The sequence below is a fragment of the Gopherus flavomarginatus genome, chromosome 1 (genome assembly GCF_025201925.1).
Source record: "Gopherus flavomarginatus isolate rGopFla2 chromosome 1, rGopFla2.mat.asm, whole genome shotgun sequence".
In the NCBI taxonomy this organism is placed as follows: Eukaryota; Metazoa; Chordata; order Testudines; family Testudinidae; genus Gopherus; species Gopherus flavomarginatus.
Window position 1 is genome coordinate 107794685 of NC_066617.1, and position 22772 is coordinate 107817456.

At 42.6% G+C, this 22772-nt stretch overlaps 1 protein-coding gene across 3 annotated transcripts in view; it reads right to left on the bottom strand.

The window, feature by feature from the left end:
- The window catches only part of MYBPC1 (myosin binding protein C1), a 113403-nt gene extending 96608 nt beyond the window's left edge, over positions 1-16795 (bottom strand). For 2 of the 3 annotated variants that reach the window (XM_050945502.1, XM_050945497.1), the window contains exon 1: positions 16563-16795. In XM_050945502.1, coding sequence (XP_050801459.1) covers positions 16563-16587 — 25 coding nt within the window. In that variant the 5' untranslated portion in view covers positions 16588-16795. The remainder of the gene's footprint in view (positions 1-16562) is intronic. The other variant, XM_050945509.1, reaches the window with a different exon arrangement.
- Positions 16796-22772: the final 5977 nt, after the last annotated feature.

The following is a 22772-nucleotide window of genomic DNA, read 5'->3' on the forward strand; positions in this document are numbered from 1 at the left end:
AGTTTGAGTTCAAACCTGCAGTCCAAAGGGATTGTGAACCTCATTTAAAGGTTTGCATGCACCCCATGAAGCAAAACTGCTGAAATTCACACAGCTTTGGTCCTACCCTTCTCCTTCACACAAATTAAATCTACCTCAGCTTGATTCCCTTTTCTGAGCAGGTACAAACTTAATATAACTTGGATGCATAAGAATCTTATTGTAACATGAATTGCACCTACAAATAATTTCAGGTGAAATCCTGCCCAAACAGTAACTTTCACCTCAATCTGCAGATACCAAAAGGAAGTCAAGTTTTTTAAGTTCTGGATAAATGTGTTTTTTCTTCAGCTATTCTAGCCAAGGAAGCAGGATGCCAGGACCAATAAAATACTATTTTAAAATAAAATTGACCTAATTAACCTCTGGTCAGGGCCAGCTCCAGGCACCAGCATCCCAAGCAGGTGCTAGGGGCGGCAGTCTGCAAGGGGCAGTAGTCCGTGTGTTTTTGCCCCCAAGCAGCTTGCCAAATTGCCACCGCGGACAGCGGGGGCAGGCCTTGTGCCGTTAGGGTGGCACGTGCGTTTCCTCTTCTACGGTCAGCTGTCCACTGTGGCGCAGACAGAAGCTGCCGCCGAATTGCCACTGCCATGGAAACGCGTGAGCCACCCTAATGGCACAAGGCCTGCCCCGCCGTCTGCAGTGGCAATTCGGCTCACTGTTCGGGGCGGTGAAAACAGTAGAGCCAATCCTATCTCTAATGTGTAGCTACTGAAATGAATGGAGGTACCCATGACAAAAATTTGACCCATTATCAAATGGTTGGCATGTAATGTATTTTGATCTCAGTTTACTACTTTTCCATGCTATTAACTATTCTGTTAGAGAGCTAACTTCAAATAGTATAGCTCAGCAGCCGTGCCAGAAAGGGAGTGGGGCATCAAGTGGGGAGGGTCAAGCTTGCGTGTGTGGTTTCCGGCAGGTGGAGCTAGATTCCTCAGTTTCAGCATGGGTTGCTGGCACCTGGCTCTGAGCAGCACCTTCTGCAAAGGCTGAAGTTAGAAAAATTCTGGTTGTAGGAGGCTCTGCCAGGCAGGAAAGCTCGGGAACTACAATGGGGGAAGCGGAGCTGTGGCATCCAGCAGCCCCAGCAGGTGAGCGGCAGAGGTGTATCCAAGTGCGGATCTTGGGGGGTTCCTGAGAGGAGAATAAGATGGGGTTGGCATGGAACAGAAACGAGACCCTGCACTGCAGATCAAGATGAGGCTCACTGGGACAGGGCGAGAGTCCCAGGGAAGGGGACCCGGGGACTCCAGAAAGGACTGGGGGAAGGATTGTCCCAGGGAAAGAGTGGGAATCCTGAGGTGGGGGGGGAGAAAGGGAGTCCTCAGGAAGGGAGGATCCTGAGGCCCTGCATCTGGTGGTGCCAGGGCCAGGAAGAGGACAAGATGGTGTGTTACGGGGAAGAGCCCCGCCTACACATGGACATGTATGTCAAGTGACACTATGGCAGGCTCATCTGAATCTGCAAGTAGCAAGAGGCAACATGCTGGAGCTGGGAACCAGTGCAAGAGCCACTAGTGCAGGGTGAGTGCAGGGCGGGGTCAGGTTCCTTGCTCCCCAAAAGGAGTATTTGCACCAGCCGCCTGTGCCAAAAGCTCGGTTTTTGTCCACTGGACCAGACTTGGCAATTTCTCTGAGGAGACAGGAGGGAATTCCCCATGCTGCCCCTGGCCTTCCGCCTCTGTGGTGACCAGGCTACAGCCTCTGCAGGGAAGGGAGTGCAGAGAGAGCTCCTGCTCTGCAGCTTCCTGTGGAGCGGGAGTCAGGACCCTTTGATCTTGGCCCCCCTTACAGCTGCAGGTTTTGCAGCCACCCTGAACCTGCTCTGTATGCATATGTCTTTTCAGACAAAAGCGGCTCTGACAGTGTGATATGGAAATTCACGGGCTCACTTCAGTAGCTTGAGCTCGGCAGCTCAGCACAAGCTGAAAGCTGGGCCTAGTAGAAAGCCAGCCAGCTATGCGCCATATGAGGACAGCACCCATCTGCTCAGCCATTGTACACTACACGCCATTAAATAAAACTGATACCCCTGCAAAGTTGGTGAATATTACTCATTGTTATGGCTGAAAGTGGCCAGTTGATTGCAGCCCATCCTAATTTTGGATTTTCATCAGGTTTATAAAAAAAGTTCATTTGCGCAAACGCTCTCCGCTAATCAAATGTAGCTCATTTTTCTTTCTCTTCCCAAGACCAAAAAGCAGGTTTCAGTCAGCAATAGACAACTTCTCATAGATTGAAGCAAGAATGTCAGTGAGCTGTGAAAGCAGCAAACAATCCTGTGGCACCTTATAGACTAACAGACGTTTTGGAACATGAGCTTTCGTGGGTGAATACCCACTTTGTCGGATGCATGGAAACTGTGAAACTTCCTAAATCTGGCCTCTTGTGAGTGGCAGCACTCCAACAAATTCAGAACAAAAGTAACTTGGAGGAGGAGGAAAACTGGGAAAACTACAGAGATTATTGTCCTAGATGGACAGCCATGTTGTTTCTACTAATTGTAACTGATGCACAGCTCACTGACATTCTTGCTTCAACTCCAAATATTCAAAAATCAGGAGTCTGCCTTAAATCATGAGACTTTAAAAAAATAATACATTTTGGGTTCCTGTCCTCTGGGTTTCCTCGTGTCACATATTCAAGCTTTTTCTCTGCAGTCACAAGGGTTGGAAACTTCTTAATTATGAGAATCTAAGCCTTTTAAAAAAGTTAATTAAAAAAATCACTTGTGGTGTTTTTTTTTAAAGCCCATCATGAGACTTGCGATAAAACTGTAAGAGCAGGCAAAACTGAGTTAGTAAAGTGATATGTGCATTAGAAATATATATCCTGGGGACTCACATAGGCTTCTCAGGGAAAGGTATTTGAAAAGTTTTTGCAAATCACAATATTAGCTAAATTTACCTGCTGTTCAACTGAAAATAATTTGTCAGATGAGTGAAATCCTCTTTGCAAAATATGGAAATGGAAAACAAGGGCAAAGGAGAAAGGACAGAGGTCAGATTTCCTCTTTAAAAATAGGGCAAAGGAAAGCTTAGACAGAAGCTTAGTAAGACCAGAGGGAACGCTATGGAAAAAATGTCATCAGGCATCCTTGGAGTCTGCACCTGTGCAGGAACTGCAGCCATTATTAGTGTTCAGACTCTTGTTTGGGTCTAGTTTTGTGCATTTTTTTCTCTGCACACTAGGTTCCTTTAAAAATAGGGGAAAGAGGCCATAAGCCAGATGTGCTACAGTGAGTATGTGCATATACATATTTTACACAGAAGCAATCAATCAACAGACCCTTTCTATTTACATGCCACTCCTGATGTGACTAGCCCAAGATCTTCCTGGTTCTAGGCACTTCCCACATCTGCAGAGCAAACCTGGATTTTGGAGTTTCCACTGGAAACAGAGAATCTTCAGTTCCAGTGGAAACATCACCTGGAACTCTTGAAGGAAAAGCAGAAGTGCGGTGCTGTCTCTATTCAGTAAATGAGAAGATCTGGACTGATTCAATTCCATGTGAGAAAAAGGTTAAAAAGTTCCACCACTCTGGCACAGTGACCTCAGAAATTGCTTGTAATGGCTACTGTTGGTATGGGAGCACTGATAAAACTTGTGTGGAACAGTTGGAATTGTTAGTGGGAGCTGTAATATGGGCATCCTTTCTGGGATAGAAAAATCTTCTGGGAAAAGGAATGATGAGAACTAATCTGGAAATGTTAAAAACTGACACGGGTGTAGATTGCCATAAGATCAGAGCTCATAATGTGGGGCTCTGTGTTGCTGTGCTGCAATAGGAGCATTCCAGGGAAGGAACTGTAGCCACAATTCTCTCCTGACCCCCTCCCAGCCTGCCCCTTGCCCAAGGGCATAATAATTTAGAACTTGCTTTTGGTATAGGCCAACAGTAAATGACAAACACTCCCTTCCACCAGCACAAACTAAGGCTTTGCCTGTGCCCCACTTATCTGGTCAAGGAGCAGGGGTAGTGTAAGTAAGCGTCTATGCAATATCTTTTATGTCTGTGACCACAGACCCATGTTCCAGGTAGCTGACAGAAGGGCATACGTGTTGGGGAAGAGAGAGGAGAATTTTTCTTCCTCTCATGCCCCTGCAAGAATGCACAGTTTGAGCTACAATCTAGTCCTCGTCATTCATGGCTTAAATGGGGAACATTTTCTGGGTTCTGCCAGTATCCTGCAGGCTCTCTGTTTTTTACAACATCACTTCTTCTGAATGCATCATAACATTATTGAACAGCCAGACCTTGTAAAGGGATACTTTCCACCTCCATGAATTACATTAGAACAAATGGAGCTTTTTGTAGCAATCATGTGATCATAATAACTTTCACTGTGTCACATGTGAGGACAATAGCATCTCCAATTGACCACAGACTATCCTCTACTACACAGTGCAGGCAGAAGGTAGCAAACAGCACAGGACACATCTCCAAACTCACAGTGAGAAGAGAGCAATGATTCTTTTACAGACTCCCTGAGACACTGCAGGAGACCCTCTGTGTTGCAGGAGCTCCATAATTCTGAGAAGACAGAGTTGAGGCAGAGAGAAGCCAGGGAGCAGCCACTCTATGCAGCATGCTGGGCTCCTCAGATCCAGGCAGCAGGGCCGGCTTTAGGCCTATTCCACCAATTCCCCCGAATCAGGCCCCGTGCCTAAGAGGTCCCCCCTCCCAGTGAGAATTCCTTCCCTGGCTAGAGGAGCCTTTTTAATTTTTACTCACCTGGCGGCGCTCTGGGTTTTCGGCAGCGGGTCCCTCGCTTGCTCTGAGTCTTCAGTGGCACTTCGGTGGCGGGTCCTTCAGTGCCACCGAAGACCTGAAGCGAGTGAAGGACCCGCCGCTGAAGTGCTGCCGAAGACTTGGAGCACTGCCCGGTGAGTACAAGTCCCATATGCTTTTTTACATGTGTGTTTTTTATTCATCCCTGCCGGGGCCCCATGGAAACTGTTCGAATTGGGCCCCGCACTTCCTAAAGCCGGCCTTGCCAGGCAGGCCTCTGAGCAGAAATCCATCTGGAAGTTACTACAACTGGAATTAACAGTAACTCCCCTTCCATGTCTGCAACATGGGGAGTGGCTGGGTGGAGGTGTCTGTTTCATTACAGCCCCTAGGAGAACTGCTTGCTGGAATGGCTTCCTCAAGAACTATGCTGTAAATGCAGGTTTGTGCTAGAGAATACCTCAGGGAAGAGAGAGCGGATCAAAAGAAATCTGGGCAACCGTGGAGGCCTGAGCAGAGATGTGGTTTATTCAGTCAGGTGCAGAGATGAGGAAAGGATTTTAAAATGGCAAAGGAAGTGAAGCTACACTAGGGATGAATTTGGACCAAAATGTGTTAAATGTTCACAGGTTGCAAGAGGGTGATCAGTTGCAGATTGACACTAAATGAAAACTAAAACCACCAGCTCAGTGTCTGGTAAGCAAATGGAATACATCATTATAGAACTAATCAGACAGCATCATAATGGTCCTCTTCCAAAAGTTAAATGGGACAAATTCATCACTGGTGGAATTCCACTGGCTTTACAGAAATTTAGAACTGAGCAAAATTTTTTTATTAATTGGTTTTTCATTGAAAAATGCATTTTAAAGGGCCCAAACTATTCACTGAATTCGGATTGAATATGATGAATAGTTTTGCTTTGAATTTTTTTTCCAAAAATGTAAAAACATTTTGTTTCAACTTTTCAATTCAAAGGGGCGTTTCAATTTCAACTTTGGTCAATTAAAAAAAAACACAAAAAAGGTGAAAATACCCCAAATGACCAAATAGAAATGAAAAACTTAAAAAAAAAATTATTTTCCATGCAGCTGAAAATGTTTTGGTTGACACAAAACAAACTGAAAATCTGAAAAAAAAAACCAATCCCAACTACATTTTGAGTCACTTTGAAATGTTTTGGCTGATTTAAAATGGCAATATTTTTATCTGATGAAAAATTAAAAATGTTTTAAAATATTTCATTTTGGTTTGAAGATTTTTTTTAACAGTGTGGCCCCCCGAATTGAAAAACCTGTTATTTGGTCAGCTCAGTTAGAATTACTTCAGGTATGAATTGAGTCTGATAAGACCGCTCATCATTTTGGAGACCGCATTACTGGATACTAATTGTTAAAGAACTGGTACAGAAAGTGGGTAACAATGTTGATATGGAAAAGTTGGGTGGGGAAAATGGATTTTATATTGATTAGAAAAGAAGTGAGTAAGATTGGACATAATGGAAGGGCATTGGAAGGAAAGTAGGGATATCCCAAGGCTATACAAATGGCTACAAAGATCAAAAATAAGAGGGCACAAATTCAAGCAAAGAAAGGAACCAGCAGAAAAGATGCTGAGGAGGAAGGGAGGAGGCAGTCACACTATGGAGCTGAAATTATGCAATATTAAAAGAACTGGAGGTAGGGAAGTAAAACCAAAAATAGAGAATAATGTTGCTGCACAGGATGGACTGGGCTATGATACATGGACTGCAAGATGAATGATCTTCTTTCTCAGAGTTACTACACTGCCACGGTTTGCTCAGAAACTAATAGTGCAGTCACTGTAATATTCCTGTGGTTGCTAACCTGACAGAATTAATAATGAACAAACATGGGCATTCCCATCCTTTCTTCCCCTATACTTCAATTGAAAGAGTTGCTTTAAAAATGAGAACTTTTGCAAAACCAATAAGAACTTCTTGGATTTAACATTGAAGTGCTATATGCTTCTATTATGATGCAGAAATAATGATTAATAACAGAAAAGTTAGCCTTGACTGTTACCATCTGTGGTTTCCTAACAGCAGTAACCACTCCTCTGCCCAGAAAAAGCCCCTTTTCAGGATCTCTAGATGTTGATACTTCAATAGTGCCTTGGAGTAAGTGTTGGGATGGGAGGAGAACAATGAAAATGTTGCATATTTCTCAGGAACTCAACTCAATACTGATAATTAGGGGATAGCCCAGCCAGTTTTGGCTGGTTCTTGTTTAGTTCAATGTGTCGCAATAAATGGCTGGTTGGAAGGTTTACAGCTTTCTGTGTCTCTGGTGATTTCTTCCTAAAACTGCTGCCCCCAAGGATATAACAACATGGTGATGAGGATGGGATGACTGTGCTGTCCCAGCAACAGAAGGAAGTAGAAGTTAAGGTACAAAAAACCCCTTTTTGCTGCTAGATGGGGGTGAGAACTGGCTTGTTTGCACTGACTGTGCAAACTGAAACTAAAACCATGGCTACACTTACAGGGCCACTGGAACCTTTTGAGGAGACTATAATGCAATGGCATGTGTATACTGAGGGTTTTGAGCTTTTTGTTATTGCAAATGACATTACAGAAGAGAAGAAAGTGCCAATATTCTTGAGTGTTGTAGGGGCTAAGATCTACTCCCTCCTACGCAGCTTACTACACCCTGTTAAGCCAGAGACTAAATCTTACAGTGACATTGTGGAAATCCTGGGGTCCCATTTTTCTCCAAAACCACTGGTAATTGCTGAAAGATATAGGTTCCACAAAAGAGACCAGAAAGAAGATGAAACAGTTGTATAATTTGTAGGAATTTTGAGAAAACTTGCAGAACACTGTGAATGTAAGGAGATACTAAATGATGCCCTATGTGACAGGTTAGTGTGTGGCCTACACAGTGAGGCTATACGGAAGCGCCTATTGAGAGAGGCTCAGCTTACCTTACAGAAGGCTGTTGACTTTGCGGTCTCCATGGAACTGGCAAAAAGGAGGTGCAATCCATCGGTGCATCCACTAGGGTGCATAAAGTGTCATAAGAACCTACCCACAAAACTGTGCGGAGTCAGGAGTGTTAACGCTGTGGTAATCCGGGTCACCATGCATCAGAATGCTGGTGTAAGGACCTGGTGTGTCGACGCTGTGGCAAAAAGGGACATATTTAGTGTGCCCGTAAACAAAAGAAAAAGAGCCCTGTGGTCTGGCGACCAAAAAGGGAAATCTGCATACCCTAGAGCAGGCCCAGGATGACCAAGGAGACATCTCATCCCAAGAAGAAGAGCCACTCCACGTTTTGTCATTGGCAGTGGGTTCACATGAATACTAGGTAACCCCGTTGTTGGACGGCAAACCTATATGCATGGAACTGGACACCGGTGCAGCCGTCTCGCTGGTCTCTGAGACTGTGTATAAAGAAAAGCTACAGCATCTTCCGCTTAAAGCAACAAAAACAGTTCTGAAGACATATGTGGGAGAAGCTGTGCCCATGTTGGGCACTACTGATGTTAAAAGGTGGAGCTCAATGGACAGGCTGTTAAATAGCCATTGTTTGTGGTGAAAGGTAATTACCCAGCCTTAATGGGTAGGTCTTGGCTTAGGAAGATCCAGCTGAACTGGGCAGAAGAAGAAACCAGTCTGCCCGTTGTGCTAAGGAAACATGCTGCTGTTTTTTGAGAGGATCTGAGAAGTATGAAGGGAATCACTGTGACATTGAACATTAAACCTGACAGTCCACCAAAATATCTGAAAGCGAGAACTGTGCCATATGCCATCAGGCCGAAGGTTGAAGCAGACCTGGAGCACCTGGTCACAAATGGAGTCCTAATACCAGTTACCCATAGCCCATGGGCAACTCCTATTGTTCCAATAGTGAAGAAAGATGGCTCCCTCTGGATTTGCGGTGATTTTAAACCCAGGGTTGTGTGCAGTGTCAACCCAGTGTTGTGTGCAGGGCAATACCCGCTTCGCCGCATCGATGACCTCTTCACAGACCCGGCTGGGGGACAAACATTTATTAAGATTGATCTGAGTCAAGCGTATATACAGATGCATATCGATGAAAAGTCCCAAGAGCTGTAAACCTTGCAACCAGCCATTTATTGCCACACACTGAACTAAACAAGAACCAGCCAAAACTGGCTGGGCTATCCCCTATTAATCTAACTCAGTTGCCATAGCAGCAACAAGATTCTATTACCGAAACAACCAAATATACAACAAATACCTTCAAGAGACTGAGGAAGTGGAGAATGAACATAATAGGAGTTGGTGTTGCTGAAACTGGGAAAACTTTCAAATCACAGCAAAAGTGGGTAAATCTTTCCCTCTTGTTCCTCCACTCCATTGAACATTACTAGGTGCAATGCAAATGCTTAATGGTGTATAATAAATAATAAATAGCATCGCTGACGACAGGTGGAGAGGCAATCTGTTACTGTTTGCAGCATGGTTGAGAAACACTCTTCTGCCCTCACTAAACTGTTCATTCATTTTACATTGGGATAACTACTAGGCTGGTGAAATCTGCGGAAGTTTTCCCTGAGTGAGGACCTCAAGATTTGGCCTATTCTGAGGGTGCTTTCTCCATGCTTCGAATAGCTCTCTGTTCCAAGCTATAGTTTGTTCTTTCAGTTCAAACAGTACTCTGGATGCTTCTGATACAACAGACTCCTTTGCATTGTACCATACGCAGTTCTCCATGGACCATTAGTTTATGCAGGGTGGCTGCTACCAGTGCCTCACCAGACAACTGTGCCATCTTGTTGCTGTTTGACCTAAGCCCCTGCCCTTCTTGTTAGGCTGGAGGCCTGAAAATAAAGGCAGTTACTCATCCAGTTTGCCAGGGAAAGAGAGAAGGATAGAGTAGCATGTTTTTTAAAAGCTTTCTTTATGTGATATATTTAGGACTTATGAGGGGAAGGAATTGGACTATCCTTTATTTATCTTCACAACAGGTGCAGCATGAAGAGACATAAAGGCAGCATTTTGCAAATGACAATTCTGTCAAGTACAAAGCACCCTCTAGTGCACTGAAAAGAGAATTCCCTCTCGTATGTTCCTTTCAGTCTTAGGATTTATTTATTCATTTATTGAGTGTACTAGTGGTAAACATGTCATGTACATTGTTTTATGAGTAAGACAGGTTGACTTTTGGACTGAAATAAGAACAGTTTCGGCCAAGACTGATTTTGCTGTGTCAATTTATTATTGTATCAATTGAGTTTAAAAATTGATAATTTTCAGCTTTTTAATGTAGAGGCAACTGCTAGGGCAACTTCTCCAGGTTTCTCCATAATCAAGTTTGTGTTTTTTTGTTTTTACTGCCAATGAAAACTGCTTTTCAAACAGGTTAAGGAGATTAAGATTATAAAAGCAAACATCAGCGAGATGGAGGCTGAAGGTCAAAATATAAATTCAAGAGACAGACTTATATCTTGGGAGGAAGTGTGGGAGTAACACTTGGAAATAAATTATGAGGTGGCAAAGACAGCTCAAGAGTAATTCAGGACCCAGCCTGCAACTGAATCTATGTGGGCGGACCCCTGCTCAATAGAGCTCAACAAGGGTGCAGGGGCCCACCCATGAAGATCCAGTTACATAGTCAAGGCCTTGCTTGGAAGCCTTCCTTTTACAAAATCATAGCTAGAAGTGATGAAACGAGAATTTATGAAGAACTGAGAGAGAAAGTAAAATAGGGTTCCCCCCTTCCTTCTCTACATCCAAAATGTAAAGATGCAGAAAATGCTAGTGCCACTAAAAATGTGCAAGCAAAGTTCATGCATCTACAGTGTTATTTGAGTATTTGTGAATGACATGTATGTGACTAGATTTTACATGAATCCTGCTATGGGGACTGGTACTCAACCAAATAGAACTAAAAGGTGTGCGGAGCAGAGGGAGAGACAAGTTTTAATGCCAGTACTGCAGAAGAAAAATGGTGATGGCAGCAGCAAAATATTTGCATGCTTGCCCCGTGCCTTACTGGAGCATGTGTCTATGCAGAAAGAACAGCAGCAGCTGCACCACTCATTTGGGAGCTATATTAGGATGAGTTCCCAGGCTCAGACTTAAGGTTTGAAGAAGGACTGAAACTGAGGTCTCCTTATTAGTAAAAGTGTAATTTATGAAGCAGTGAAGCATCATAATCATCTTCAGAGGCAAGACTCTGCAGTAGTCACCCGAAGGACTAGATCTGAGTGAAATGAAAAGTAGCAGTGGTAGTAAATGATACTTCTACTGTATATTGAGTAGAGATAGTCAACATTTTTCAAATTATGATTTTTCTAAGAAATTTGTTGTCAATAACTTGAATTTCAACCAAGCAACCCTGAACATTCGAGTAAAATTTTCATTTATTTTAGTTTTGATTTTTGAAAAATTTAGGAATTGAAGAATATTCATAAGTTTTTGTGGTCTTTCAACCATCCCCAATATTAAGACTACGGTTGAAGATACTACTGAGGAGTGCAATAAAAAATCTTACAAAAGGGTTTCCTAAATCTGGCTAAAATATTGCAAAGAAAGTTTTGAAGTGGCTTATTTGACTGTATCTGTTCGAACAATTCTTAGTCTGGATGTAACTAAATCTGTGTTACTAAATAATTTGACCATTCTAACTAGCGTCAAGACTTTTGAAATAGCTTATTTGATTTTACTTTTAACTGTAAAATGATCAAGTGAGGAAGTAAAATCACAGGTGGGGAAAAACCAACAACAGCAGAACAGTCTGTTTGGACTGGGCTGAGAACCAGACCTTCACTTCTTTAAAGAAGCCTGTAGTGTAACTCCTTTTTCCCTCATCTCTTCCTGCAGCTGTGGCTTGCATACTGCTTTTTCCAGATATGTAAATTCCATTCTGCATACAGTAGCTAAATGGGGTCAGTAAAAAGCCACATAAGGCAAAACATGCTGCTTCTGTAGAGTATTTCCATTCCCTGCCAGTATGGAGGAGAAACGGGAACATTCTACATGGCTAGACCTCTGATAGTCTTTGCAAAATCTTAGAAAATAAAGCTGGCAAACAATTGACAAATGCTTTTGAATTGGGACTAAGAATGATCATCGACACCAGTGTTTCCCAATCTTTTTGATACCAGGGACCTGCTTGTTGCCTTCCTAACTTGTGTCAGGGAGATCTCAGGGACCGGTCGTTGAGAATCACTGATCTATGCCATGACCATGGCTTATTTCTTAGATTGGGAAGAATAAAATCATAGAATCATGGAATCACAGAATATCAGGGTTAGAAGGGATCTCAGGAGGTCATCTAGTCCAACCCCCTGCTCAAAGCAGGACCAATTCCCAACTAAATCATCCCAGCCAGGGCTTTGTCAAGCCTGACCTTAAAAACCTCTAAGGAAGGAGATTCCACCACCTAAACAAACACAAGTTTATGGAGCTCTTTGCCACATAATTGTTGCACCTGTCCCATAGGATGGTGTCCATAGATAGCTTGAAATAGTTGAGAATTGGCCGTTTTACAAAAGCATGGCCAAGTGTTTGTCCATGACAGTTTTTAGGAGGGTAGCTAATTAATGGCCAGACACGACTAACGTTGGTAAAAGGAAATCATGATGGAAAGGCAAGGGTGGAGCATAATGAATTATTGTTATATTTTCTTCTGATTCATTACATGAGTTAGACTTATTTTTGTTAGGGCAAGTCTACACTGCTGATTAAGTCGATCTAACTGACGTCTCTCAGGAGTGAGATGCTTTTCCACCGACATAGTTTACGCGTCTCGCTGAGGTGGAGTAATTATGCCGATGGGAGAGCGCTCTCCCATTGGCATAGCACATCTTCACCAGATGCGCTACAGTGGCGCAGCTGCATTGGTGCAGCAGCGCCAATGCAGCACTATAGCGTAGACTTGCCCTTAGTCCTCAGGAAAAGTGTAAAAGGCACTCAAAGCAACTGTACCACTAAACATTCTTTGGGATTACCAATCCCAATAAGATCACCTCTTGACATTAGTTGGCAGGATACCCACTGATGTTCTTCTCTTATTAATCTAATGGGTGTGAAATTTTAAACAGGTCAAAACAGCTAAATTAAAATAACAACAATAAGTTTGATCCCGCAGACCTTACTCAGATGAAACTATAGTTGTTGTAGGGTCTGATCCAACTCCCACTGAAGTCTATGGGATTCTTTTTGTTGATTTCATCAGCGCTGGATAAAGTCCTCAATTAATGAGTTAATAATGACTACTCTGTGCCAGAAGCCTGTCTGTACAGTGACAGATTCCACTAAATGGGTGTGCTCCTGTAACCTTTACTCAATCAAGTAGTCATATAAATCAATGGGGCTATTTGTATAAGTACAGGCAAATCTCATCTTACGCGGGGGTTCCGTTCCACTGTTAGTGCGTAAAGCGAAAACCGCGTATAGTCAAAATTACATTGAGTTGAATGGTGGGCAGAATCACCTGCACTACAGAAACAGTATTTAAATTGTTATTTTTCTCTTTTTTTTTGTTTTTGCCGACCGCATAAAGCTGAAATCGCGCATGTTAAATGCACGTAAGATGTGACAGACCTGTATGTACTGCAGGATTGGGCCCTAAGAAAGACCTAGTCAGGAAACTTCCCACTTTAGGGAACTAATGACCTCAATATGGTGTTTTTTAGTGGGAGTTTTCTCTAAGTACAACCTGGGACCCACAGCAGAACTACCTTAAAAAAAAAATCTAACTATACTTACAAATGATGACTTTGAGCTGTTTACATCAATGGTACCAAAAATTCACTGCTCAGATCAATGTTAAATTAGTTTCCAATTCCACAAATCCTTACACATGTGACTACTCTCATTGGCTTCACTGGCACTACTCGTGAATAAGGAGGTGCATGATCAACATCATCATAGACTGATTCTTTTGGAAATATCAGGGGAAACCTATTGTTGAGATGCTACTGTGATTGCTCTCCTGTCAGCCAAACACAATGCAAAATCCTGTGCCTGAAGCCTCTCTTTGCTCTTTCTTTTCCACTGTATTCAGCCCATTAGTTCCCAAAAGCAGAGAGTTTCCTTTCTTGAATGAGTCCTTTCAGAGGTGCCTGCCAGTGTGTAGTCAGTCTTGCTAGCACAAGGGCAATCATAATTAATGAATTAATTTCAGTTGCTCACACCCAGAAAATTCCTTTGAGGACAGGCATTTGCTGAACACATGGGGATCTGAAATCTCACTATAGAAGTACAGATGAAGCTCTTGACCTACCAAGAAGCATTAAGAATCAACCGAAGTCTCTTAAGGATTATGAGCTGCTTGAGGTAGATAAGTTGGGTGAGATGATGATACGCATGATGAACACATATTTTTTCCAGAATTAAATGAACTCTGAACTAGAGTTCCACTTTCTTTCAAGAGCCAAAGGTTCTATATTATTGCTGTCTTATGTCCCAGAATGTAGGCTCATCCAAAATGCCTTGTTTGTTCCATCAACATTACATTTTTTTGTTCAAAGTCTACTGAAATTATTTTGCAGTATAACCATAGAATTCTGTTAAATTGTCTATGCTCTAGCTTTTTCATTTAACCTGATTTAGTCTTAAAAAAAAAAGAACACCCTCTCCAAAAAAAACCCCCCCAAAATGAAACAAAAAAACAACACCATACTGCACTCAAAAGTTTTTGCCTAAACATTACATAAATGTTTCCAGTTTTGTTTTGGTCAGTAGTCTCAGAATGCATTATGATTAAGCTGTGTTATGTCTAGTCAAAAAGGACACTTAATACACACATAAATCATTCACATTACATATAAGATACTTTAGAAGGGGCTTGGCTCTTATAGAGGATTAGGCTTTCGTATTAGTGCACGCATTTGATGTAGCTATTTTCAGTGAGATACTTCATCCATCATTGTCCACAGGCTCTAAGGAAAGCCAGCAAGTAAGCTGATCATCACAGCCTGTCAACACTAGTTGTTTAGAGGTCAATCCTGCAGAGCACATAGCTTCACCTGTGAGGTGCTGAAACCCTTAACTCTCACAGAAATTGTTCATCTCTTTACTGTTAATGACACCAGAAAAAAATATTCAGAAAGTCTATCAAAATAATGCAATTTGTACTGATATGTCAGTGTTAAAACAAACGGTTATACACATATGTATAAATGGAGTTTTTCTGAGATTATTAAAGATTGAAACTAAAATTCAGTTTTGTTCATCTGGATGGGTTTTATAGGCAACTGAAAAATAAAATGAAGTTCCAATCCTGCAAGGAGCTGAGCACTTCCTATGAAGCACTGAATGCCCATAACTCATTTGAAGTCATTGGGAATTGAAGGTTTTGTCCCTTAGGAAAAGGAAGTACATCGGAGACAAAATTCTGATCTCAGTTAAACCAGTGTAAAATAAAGACTTCATCTGGGTACTCTTGGTTTACACTGATATAATAACTGAAATCAGACTCTAGCCCTACATATCTAAAGACTTGCCTTGATTAAGTAGGCTCCATTATAAATACTACAGCTTTTGAAATTATTAGTGATTGAAAACCCCATACTGGGTGAGATAAAGTAAGGGCCTGATCCTGCAAACCCTTACTCATGTGAGTAAGGACTCATGTAAGTAAGGCTTGTAGGGTAAGCCCCTAAACTTTGCAAGAAAAGTTTTGTGTTTCATTCAGTAACTGTAAATTTTCTGTGGCTTACATATAGTTAGTAATTTGTCTACACAATCCTTCTTAATCACTGTCCAAAGAGTTTACAATCTATCTTTATTTTTGTCTCATACAACACTGAGTACATTGTCAATGCTAAATAAATAATAAGACCGAGAATGAAAACTGTTACCTAAGAACCCTCCATCCTTCTATCCACAAAATTTTTTTAATTTTGAAAGATAAGTGATGATGATGGAGTCTCACATAACTTTTGAAGTGCAAGGATTCAGCAAACACTATATAAGCAATGTACTTCTGATATATGTAATACACTAGCTTTGGTTTCACTCATTGAAAAAGTACCAAAACAGTAATAGACGCATTTTTAACAAAATCATAAGTCAGTAGTTATCAAACATCTTAACCTATTCCAAAATCCTTCTGACATACAAATATGTATCTTGTTAACAAGTTATGTAACTAGGGACTTCAATGGGAGCTTGCCTCTGAAAGGACTGCAGGAAAAATGGCATAGTTTTTCTGTCCTAAACTGTCCTTCTCCTGAAACCAACCGTAATAATGTCTCCAGTCCAGTAAAATATAATATCATAGTTCAATTTATATGGAAAAACTGAATGTGTTTTCTTAAACATCACACATACAGAATACATGTGCATCAAATTATTTAAACTGATTTATGATCATATCCTTTAACAGTCCAATACAGACTCGAGCTTTATTTTCAAGAAACAAATTCTTAAAAATCATAGATATATATGCTGAATTTTGAAAACACAAATGAACCCTCATGTCCTGTTTTTCAGGTCCAAGATAATTTTATAGCCAGAAATAAATAAATCAGAAATTGCACTTAAAAAATCTTACATACTTTTAAAGGAAAATGCAATACTTGCTCCCTTGTGTAGCTCCGTAATGCTCTCTGATAAACTATTTTTTAAAATAGTTGTAGTTCAATTCAATTTTGTATTGGAGTCCTACTTTAATGTAGTTCCATTGCTTAAATTGCTATAACTATGCAATAATGTAATGCTGGTATACTGGTTAGGGCTGCTCTCCGATGTTATTAATTATTCCAGTGCCAGATGGTTTAAAGGGTATCTTTCTATGTTTTGTTAAGATACATAATTTTTTTAAAAAGGCTCTGGGGTTATGCTTACCAGCTTGCTGGGTGGGTTCCGGCATTGTTACGCTATTTATTCCCAATCAGTTTCAGTCCTTCAGATTCAACAACTAATAGCCCCAAGTCCAGTTGAGAATATGCAGATCAGTATGACAAGCAGAGGGGGAGAAGAATTCCTCTGCTTTATATACTGCATTGAAACATCAATCAAAATAGCACCTCCTCTCTTTTCAGTGCAAACACTTTGAAAATTGGCTGTTATGGGAGCCCCTCTTACATCTGTTGTCTGCAGCCTCTACTCTCTTGGCGTTTGGAAGGAATCTCTGTTGCATTTCATGTGGCTGATGAGAACATCTATAACTGTCTATATTCAGCAGCACCACACACACTCTCTTTCTCACACACACACAGTCTCACACACAGAGGAATAAAAAGGCATTGCCAGGCTATCAAAGGGCTCTCCAGCATGCAGAACTGATATGAACTGTTTGTATACAATTACCTTTTTTCCATGGCATAAGAAGAGCACAAATAGATACATGACTATTATGCACACAGTAATCTTTAACTTTTTCCCTCCCTTTGCAAGAAAATCTGCTCAAAGTCAAGACAAAAGAACTGTGAGCTGAATACTTTGTGTTACTTTTATCCAAGGGAAGAGGATTCTTCTGTATTCCTGTTGGAGCTATGAAACTTCAATCCCCCCTTTCCCTTCTTTGGTATCTGCTACACCTGTGTGGATCCCTTCATTGCAGCCATGATCATTTTAGCACAGGTGGACAGTTTAGGGTTCCTTTCAGCACTGCTCCTTTGTCAATTGGAGAGGTCATTGCTGAGACATGTGATGCTTTCCCTTGCCCCCAGAGGTGAATGTCTGTCTTCTGCAGCACTCCTAGCTTCTGCCAGCCCAGGAAGCAAGACAGCAAGAATGGAAATCCAGTGCACATCATTTGTGATGACAATTCTTAGTTCTACTGCTAAACTAATCCACTGGGCTGCCCCTTTAGTGTAACTTCTACATAAAATAGGACCGTTTTCTTAAATAACATAACAGAAATGTACCTCCCATTATATTAACTTCACTATTTTTTATTTGCTACTTGGCTTTCTGGGATTTAAAGACATATTTGCAGTAATTAGCAGAATAACTATAGGCCTGTAAGGTTTTATATCATTAACCCTTAGGCATCTAGCTAATCAATGGGCTGCCAACTGGGAACTTGCAAATTTCCTAATGATGTGGTGATGCTGTGCCATGTAGGAAGGAGGAGTTCTGGCAGCTGGGAAGTGGACCTATGCAGGGACTCTTGCCTGGAGTTGCCTTTCTTTCTATCCTCACAATATCATAGAGTGACCAGATAGCAGATGTGAAAAATCGGGACAGCGGGTGGGGGGTAATAGGCGCCTATATAAGAAAAAGCCCCAAATATCAGGACTGTCCCTATAAAATCAGGACATCTCATCACCCTACAATATAACATCTTTCCCCTTGCTACAAGGTCCTGATAATTTTCTTGGTCTAGGCACTGGAAGGTAAGGTGGATCGTATCCATCAGATAGTCCAGATACAAGGAAGAACTGGTGCAGAACCAACACTGGGACCTGCAGAGAAGTGACACAATCAACACAGTTAGAGAGGTGGGAAGTGTGATGGAGCTGTGGTGTTGGCAGCGCTCAGTGGGGAGTTGTGAAAGTGGAACGTGTGATGGAATGCTAAACTGTATTATACGATTCAGCCATGAGGTGGCAGTGTGTAAAATACCTTATTTAAATGAACCTCAACCATACCTAGCGGAGCATTAAAGAATTTTATGATGAACACATCTGGTGTGTATAAGCAAGCTCTGTGACCAGTCCATATCTGACACAGAAGAACATGACATGGTATCAGGAGTAAACTAAGAACAGAAAGAATAAAGCAATGAAGATGCCAATAAAAAAAACAGTAACAGAGGTTGCAGGAACTCATGAATATGCCACTCTACAGCGCCTCAGAGAACTTCATGTTTGACAAACCTTCACAATGGGCAGACTGGAAGCAGTATTTGAACTCAATTGAAAATTTGGTGATATTGGACTTTTGAAAGGCGATCCAGTACAAATAACCTTAAGAGACAATGCTGAACAGGGCCATCCTTAGGCATAGGCAGAATAGGCAGCCGCGTAGGGCCTCACTCTCCCTGGGGGCACCACTCTGCAGGCAGCCCAGACAGTGTAGAAGCAGGGCTGCTGTGTCCTAGAGAAAGCCAAATGCAGCACAGTCTGAGGAATGGGATTGGCTGCTGGGGTCTCTGGGAAGGGGTGGGGGTAGGGGTTGGGAAAGGAGCTCACCTGTGAGTGTGACTCTTTCCCCTCAGCTGAGGTGAGGTGAGGCAGGCTCTGTGGCACCCCTCTCTCCCTCCTCCCTCCCCTCCATCAGGGCTGGGTTGAGTGAGGTGCTGGCGGGGAGGGGAGGCTGGCTGGCTGCCTGCTGAGGAATGAAAGTGAAGGTAACTCACTTCCTCTGCAGGCAGCCAGAATTGGAATGTCACACAGGGCTGGGTTAGGATTAGCCAGATGTGTGAAAAATCAGGATAGGGGAATGGGGTACAGTGAGCAGATATCCCTATTTTATAGGGACAGTCCCAATTTTGGGGTCTTTTTCTTATATAGGCTCCTTTTACCCCCCTACCCCCACCCATCCCTGTCCTGATTTTACACACTTTCTGTCTGGTCACTCTAGGTGGGGGTAATTGGTGCCTATATAAGACAAAGCCCCAAATATTGGGACTAGCCCTATAAAATCAGGACATCTGGACCTGGCCACCCTAGCTGGGGAGCGCCTCTCCCCCGGGCTGGCAGCTGCCAGTGATCCATCTCATCCAGGGGGAGCTGCACAGGGCAGGATGAGCTGCTGTGGCTCCATGGGTGCCCCGTCCCTGAGATCAGATGCTGTGCTAACATCACCATGGTCTGTTGGGCTGGCGGCGGTGCCCATTGGCGTGTGATTGGACCTGAGGGTTTGCTGCTGCTGTTGCCACTCTGCACCCCAAGAGGTGGATTTTGGGGTCCTGCAGTTTTCCACCTATCTCCTCCTCTACTGCAGCTGTTGGACCAGCAGGCTGGGGGGTGAGCCAAGCATGAAAGCAGTACTGTGTTGCCATTTAGATTGTCATTTAACAACTTTGTTTGCCAAAAATTCTTGCTAACAATCCTGAATCCAATTTCAATATTTTTTTTTTTAAAATCAGTATCTTAGCCAAAAACAGAAAATTAAGTTGTTGACAATTATTAGTGACAGGTTTGGTTTGAGACAGGGAGTGGGTCAGTTTTCATCAGAGAAACAAAAAATGTTGACTGACTTTCCTATAACCTGTTACTCCTGATAAGAGCCCTCCAACAACTGTAATATGCTCATCTCCTTACTAGTGTATAAAGCAGGGGTCGGCAACCTACGGCACACGTGTCAAAGGTGGCAGGTGAGCTGATTTTTGATGGTATGCAGCAGCAGGCTGAGCGGCTCAGCCCATCACTGCTCTGGGGTTCCGGCTGCTGCCTTATTGCCAGCTGGAATACCAGCCTTCGGCCCCACTCAGCACCTGCTGCTGGCCTGGGGACCCCCAAGGAACCCCAGGCTGGCAGTGGGCTGAGCAGGCCAGCTGAACCACTTAACCTGCTGTCAGCCTGGGGTTCCATTCACTCAGCCGGCAGCGGGCTGAGTGGGCTGGTGGCGGGCTGAGCAGGGCCAGTGGGGGGTTGAGTGGCTCAGTCTGCTGCCAGTCTGGGGTGCCAGCAGCACTCAGCCTACTGCTACTTCGGGGTTCCGGCTGCCGGCCCCTTGCCAGTCAGGAACTCAGCAGCCAGCCCCACTCTGCCTCCTGCCAGCCTGGGTGAGCAGAATCCCAGGCTGGTAGCGGGCTGAGGGGTGATTGGCGGCTGAGTTCCTGGCTGGCAGAGTTGGTGGTCAGAACCCCAGACCAGCAGCGGGCTGAGCAGGGCCTGGGATCCTTGTCTAGGGTTCCAGCCACCAGCCCGCTGCCGGTTTGGGGTTTCATTTACTCAGCTGGCAGTGGCCTGAGCAGGACCGGTGGCCAAGACCTCAGATAATAACAATAGTTTATTTATATAATATAGACATAGAGAGAAACCTTCTACAAACATTAAAATGTATTACTGGCACGAGAAACCTTAAATTACAGTGAACTTGGCACACCACTTCTGAAAGGTTGCCGACCCCTGGTATAGAGTGACCATATGTTGTACTAAGATTCTCCTGCTCTTTTTTTCCCTTGTGAGTCAGTATAACTTTTGCCAGCCCAGAAATTGGGCAGCCAATGTTTTACGTATTCACAATGTTTTCTCCAACTTTCATAAAGTAAATACATAGTTAATATGAGTTTAAAAGGCCAGGGACACTTCTTTGTGAAGAATCTGTACAGCAGATCATGCCCATAGATGATCCAGAAAAGAAATTTGAGGTTGAATTTTTTAATGTTGTGATGGATAAAGCAGTATCTGCTGTTGATGAAAGGTTTAATACCTTGCAAGTACACCATGAACAGTTTGGATTTTTGTATGACATAACTAAATTCAACGAAATAGGAAAACAAGAGCAACTAATGACAAAGTGCAAGAATCTAGAGAGCCTCCTGAAGCGTGGTGATAGTTTTGATTTAAATGGACTTGAACTGTACGAAGAATTGAGTACACTGTCATCAATGTTGCCACATGCAAAGTCGGTGATGGACATTGTACAGTTTATTCATACCCGCAAACTTGTTGACATATATCCTAATGTGTACATTGCCACTCGTATTCTACTGACAATTCCTGTAACAGTAGCATCAGGAGAACGGAGTTTCTCAAAACTAAAGCTCATTAAAAACTATCTCCGCTCTACAATGAGTCAGGAAGGCTTGACTGGTCTTGTGTTCTTGCCATCAAACAAGACATGACTTTGTCTTTGTCATACGATGACATTATTACTGATTTTGCAGCCAAAAAAGCCAGAAAGATTTCTTTTAATTAAAAACAAATCTTTGTTTCAATACCTCTTCATATAAATTTCCAATAAAATTTTGATAAATTAAAAAAAATATATTATTTGCATCATTCTGTCATATCAGAATTTTTTCTATAGTGCTGCTTCTTTAGTGCTAGTCCATCAGCATTACAGAGTGCTTAATTAAGTTTAACTGGTTTTAATAATGTGAATGTGGCAAGTTCTCCAATACTATAAGCTTATGTTTGTGTTGCTAAGAGCAGATCAGGCACAGGGGCACCAGTTTAATAATCTTGCCTAGGGCACCATAAATCCTAAGGCCGGCCCTGATGCTGAACCATATAATGTACACCCACCTCACAGGATCCCTATCCAATTACTTCATAATGTGAAAAACTAAGTTAAAGAGAATGGCTCAGACTGGCATAATTGAGAAATTTCTGAGCTAACAGCATGATCTTCCCCAATCATACCAGTTATGGGGGGTTCAATCATTAGAAACATAGCTAGCTGGGTTTGCAATGACCAGGAGAACCACATGGTGACTTTCCTGTCTGGTATGAAGTTTGCAGATCTCTTGAGACATCTAGATAGACTTATGTGTAATTCTGGGGAGGAGCCGGTGGTCATGGTACATATAGGTACCAGTGACATCGGGAAGGATAGAAGAGAGAACCTGGAGACCAAATTTAGGTTGCTAGGTAAGAGATTGAAGTCCAGGACCTCCATGGTAGCATTCTCTGAAATTCTTCCAGTTCCACGCACAGGGCCAGTTAGGCAGAACTGCAGGGTCTCAATCTGTGGATGAGATGATGGTGTAGGGAGGAAGAGTTTAGATTTATTAGGAACCAGGGAAACTTTTGGGTAAGGAGGAGCTTATACAGGAAGGATGGGTTCCACCTAAACCAAAATGGAACCAGATTGCTGGCACTTAACATTAAAAATGTCGGAGAGCAGTTTTTAAACTAAGGGCTGGGGGAAAGCCAACAGGTGCGGAGGAGCACGTGGTTTGGACAGAGACAATCTTTAGGGGAGGATTTATTAATGGAGATGCTCTATGTCCTAGTAAGGAGGAGAGGATGGAAGACGATAAAATACAGGTTGGATCTGATGAGAAACAGTTATATGAAAAAGAGTCCCATTCAATTACATCATGTAATGGCATCAAATATCAGAGGGGTAGCCATGTTAGTCTGGATCTGTAAAAGCAGCATGTTGGATGCATGTGACGAAATGGGTATTCACTCACGAAAGCTCATGCTCCAA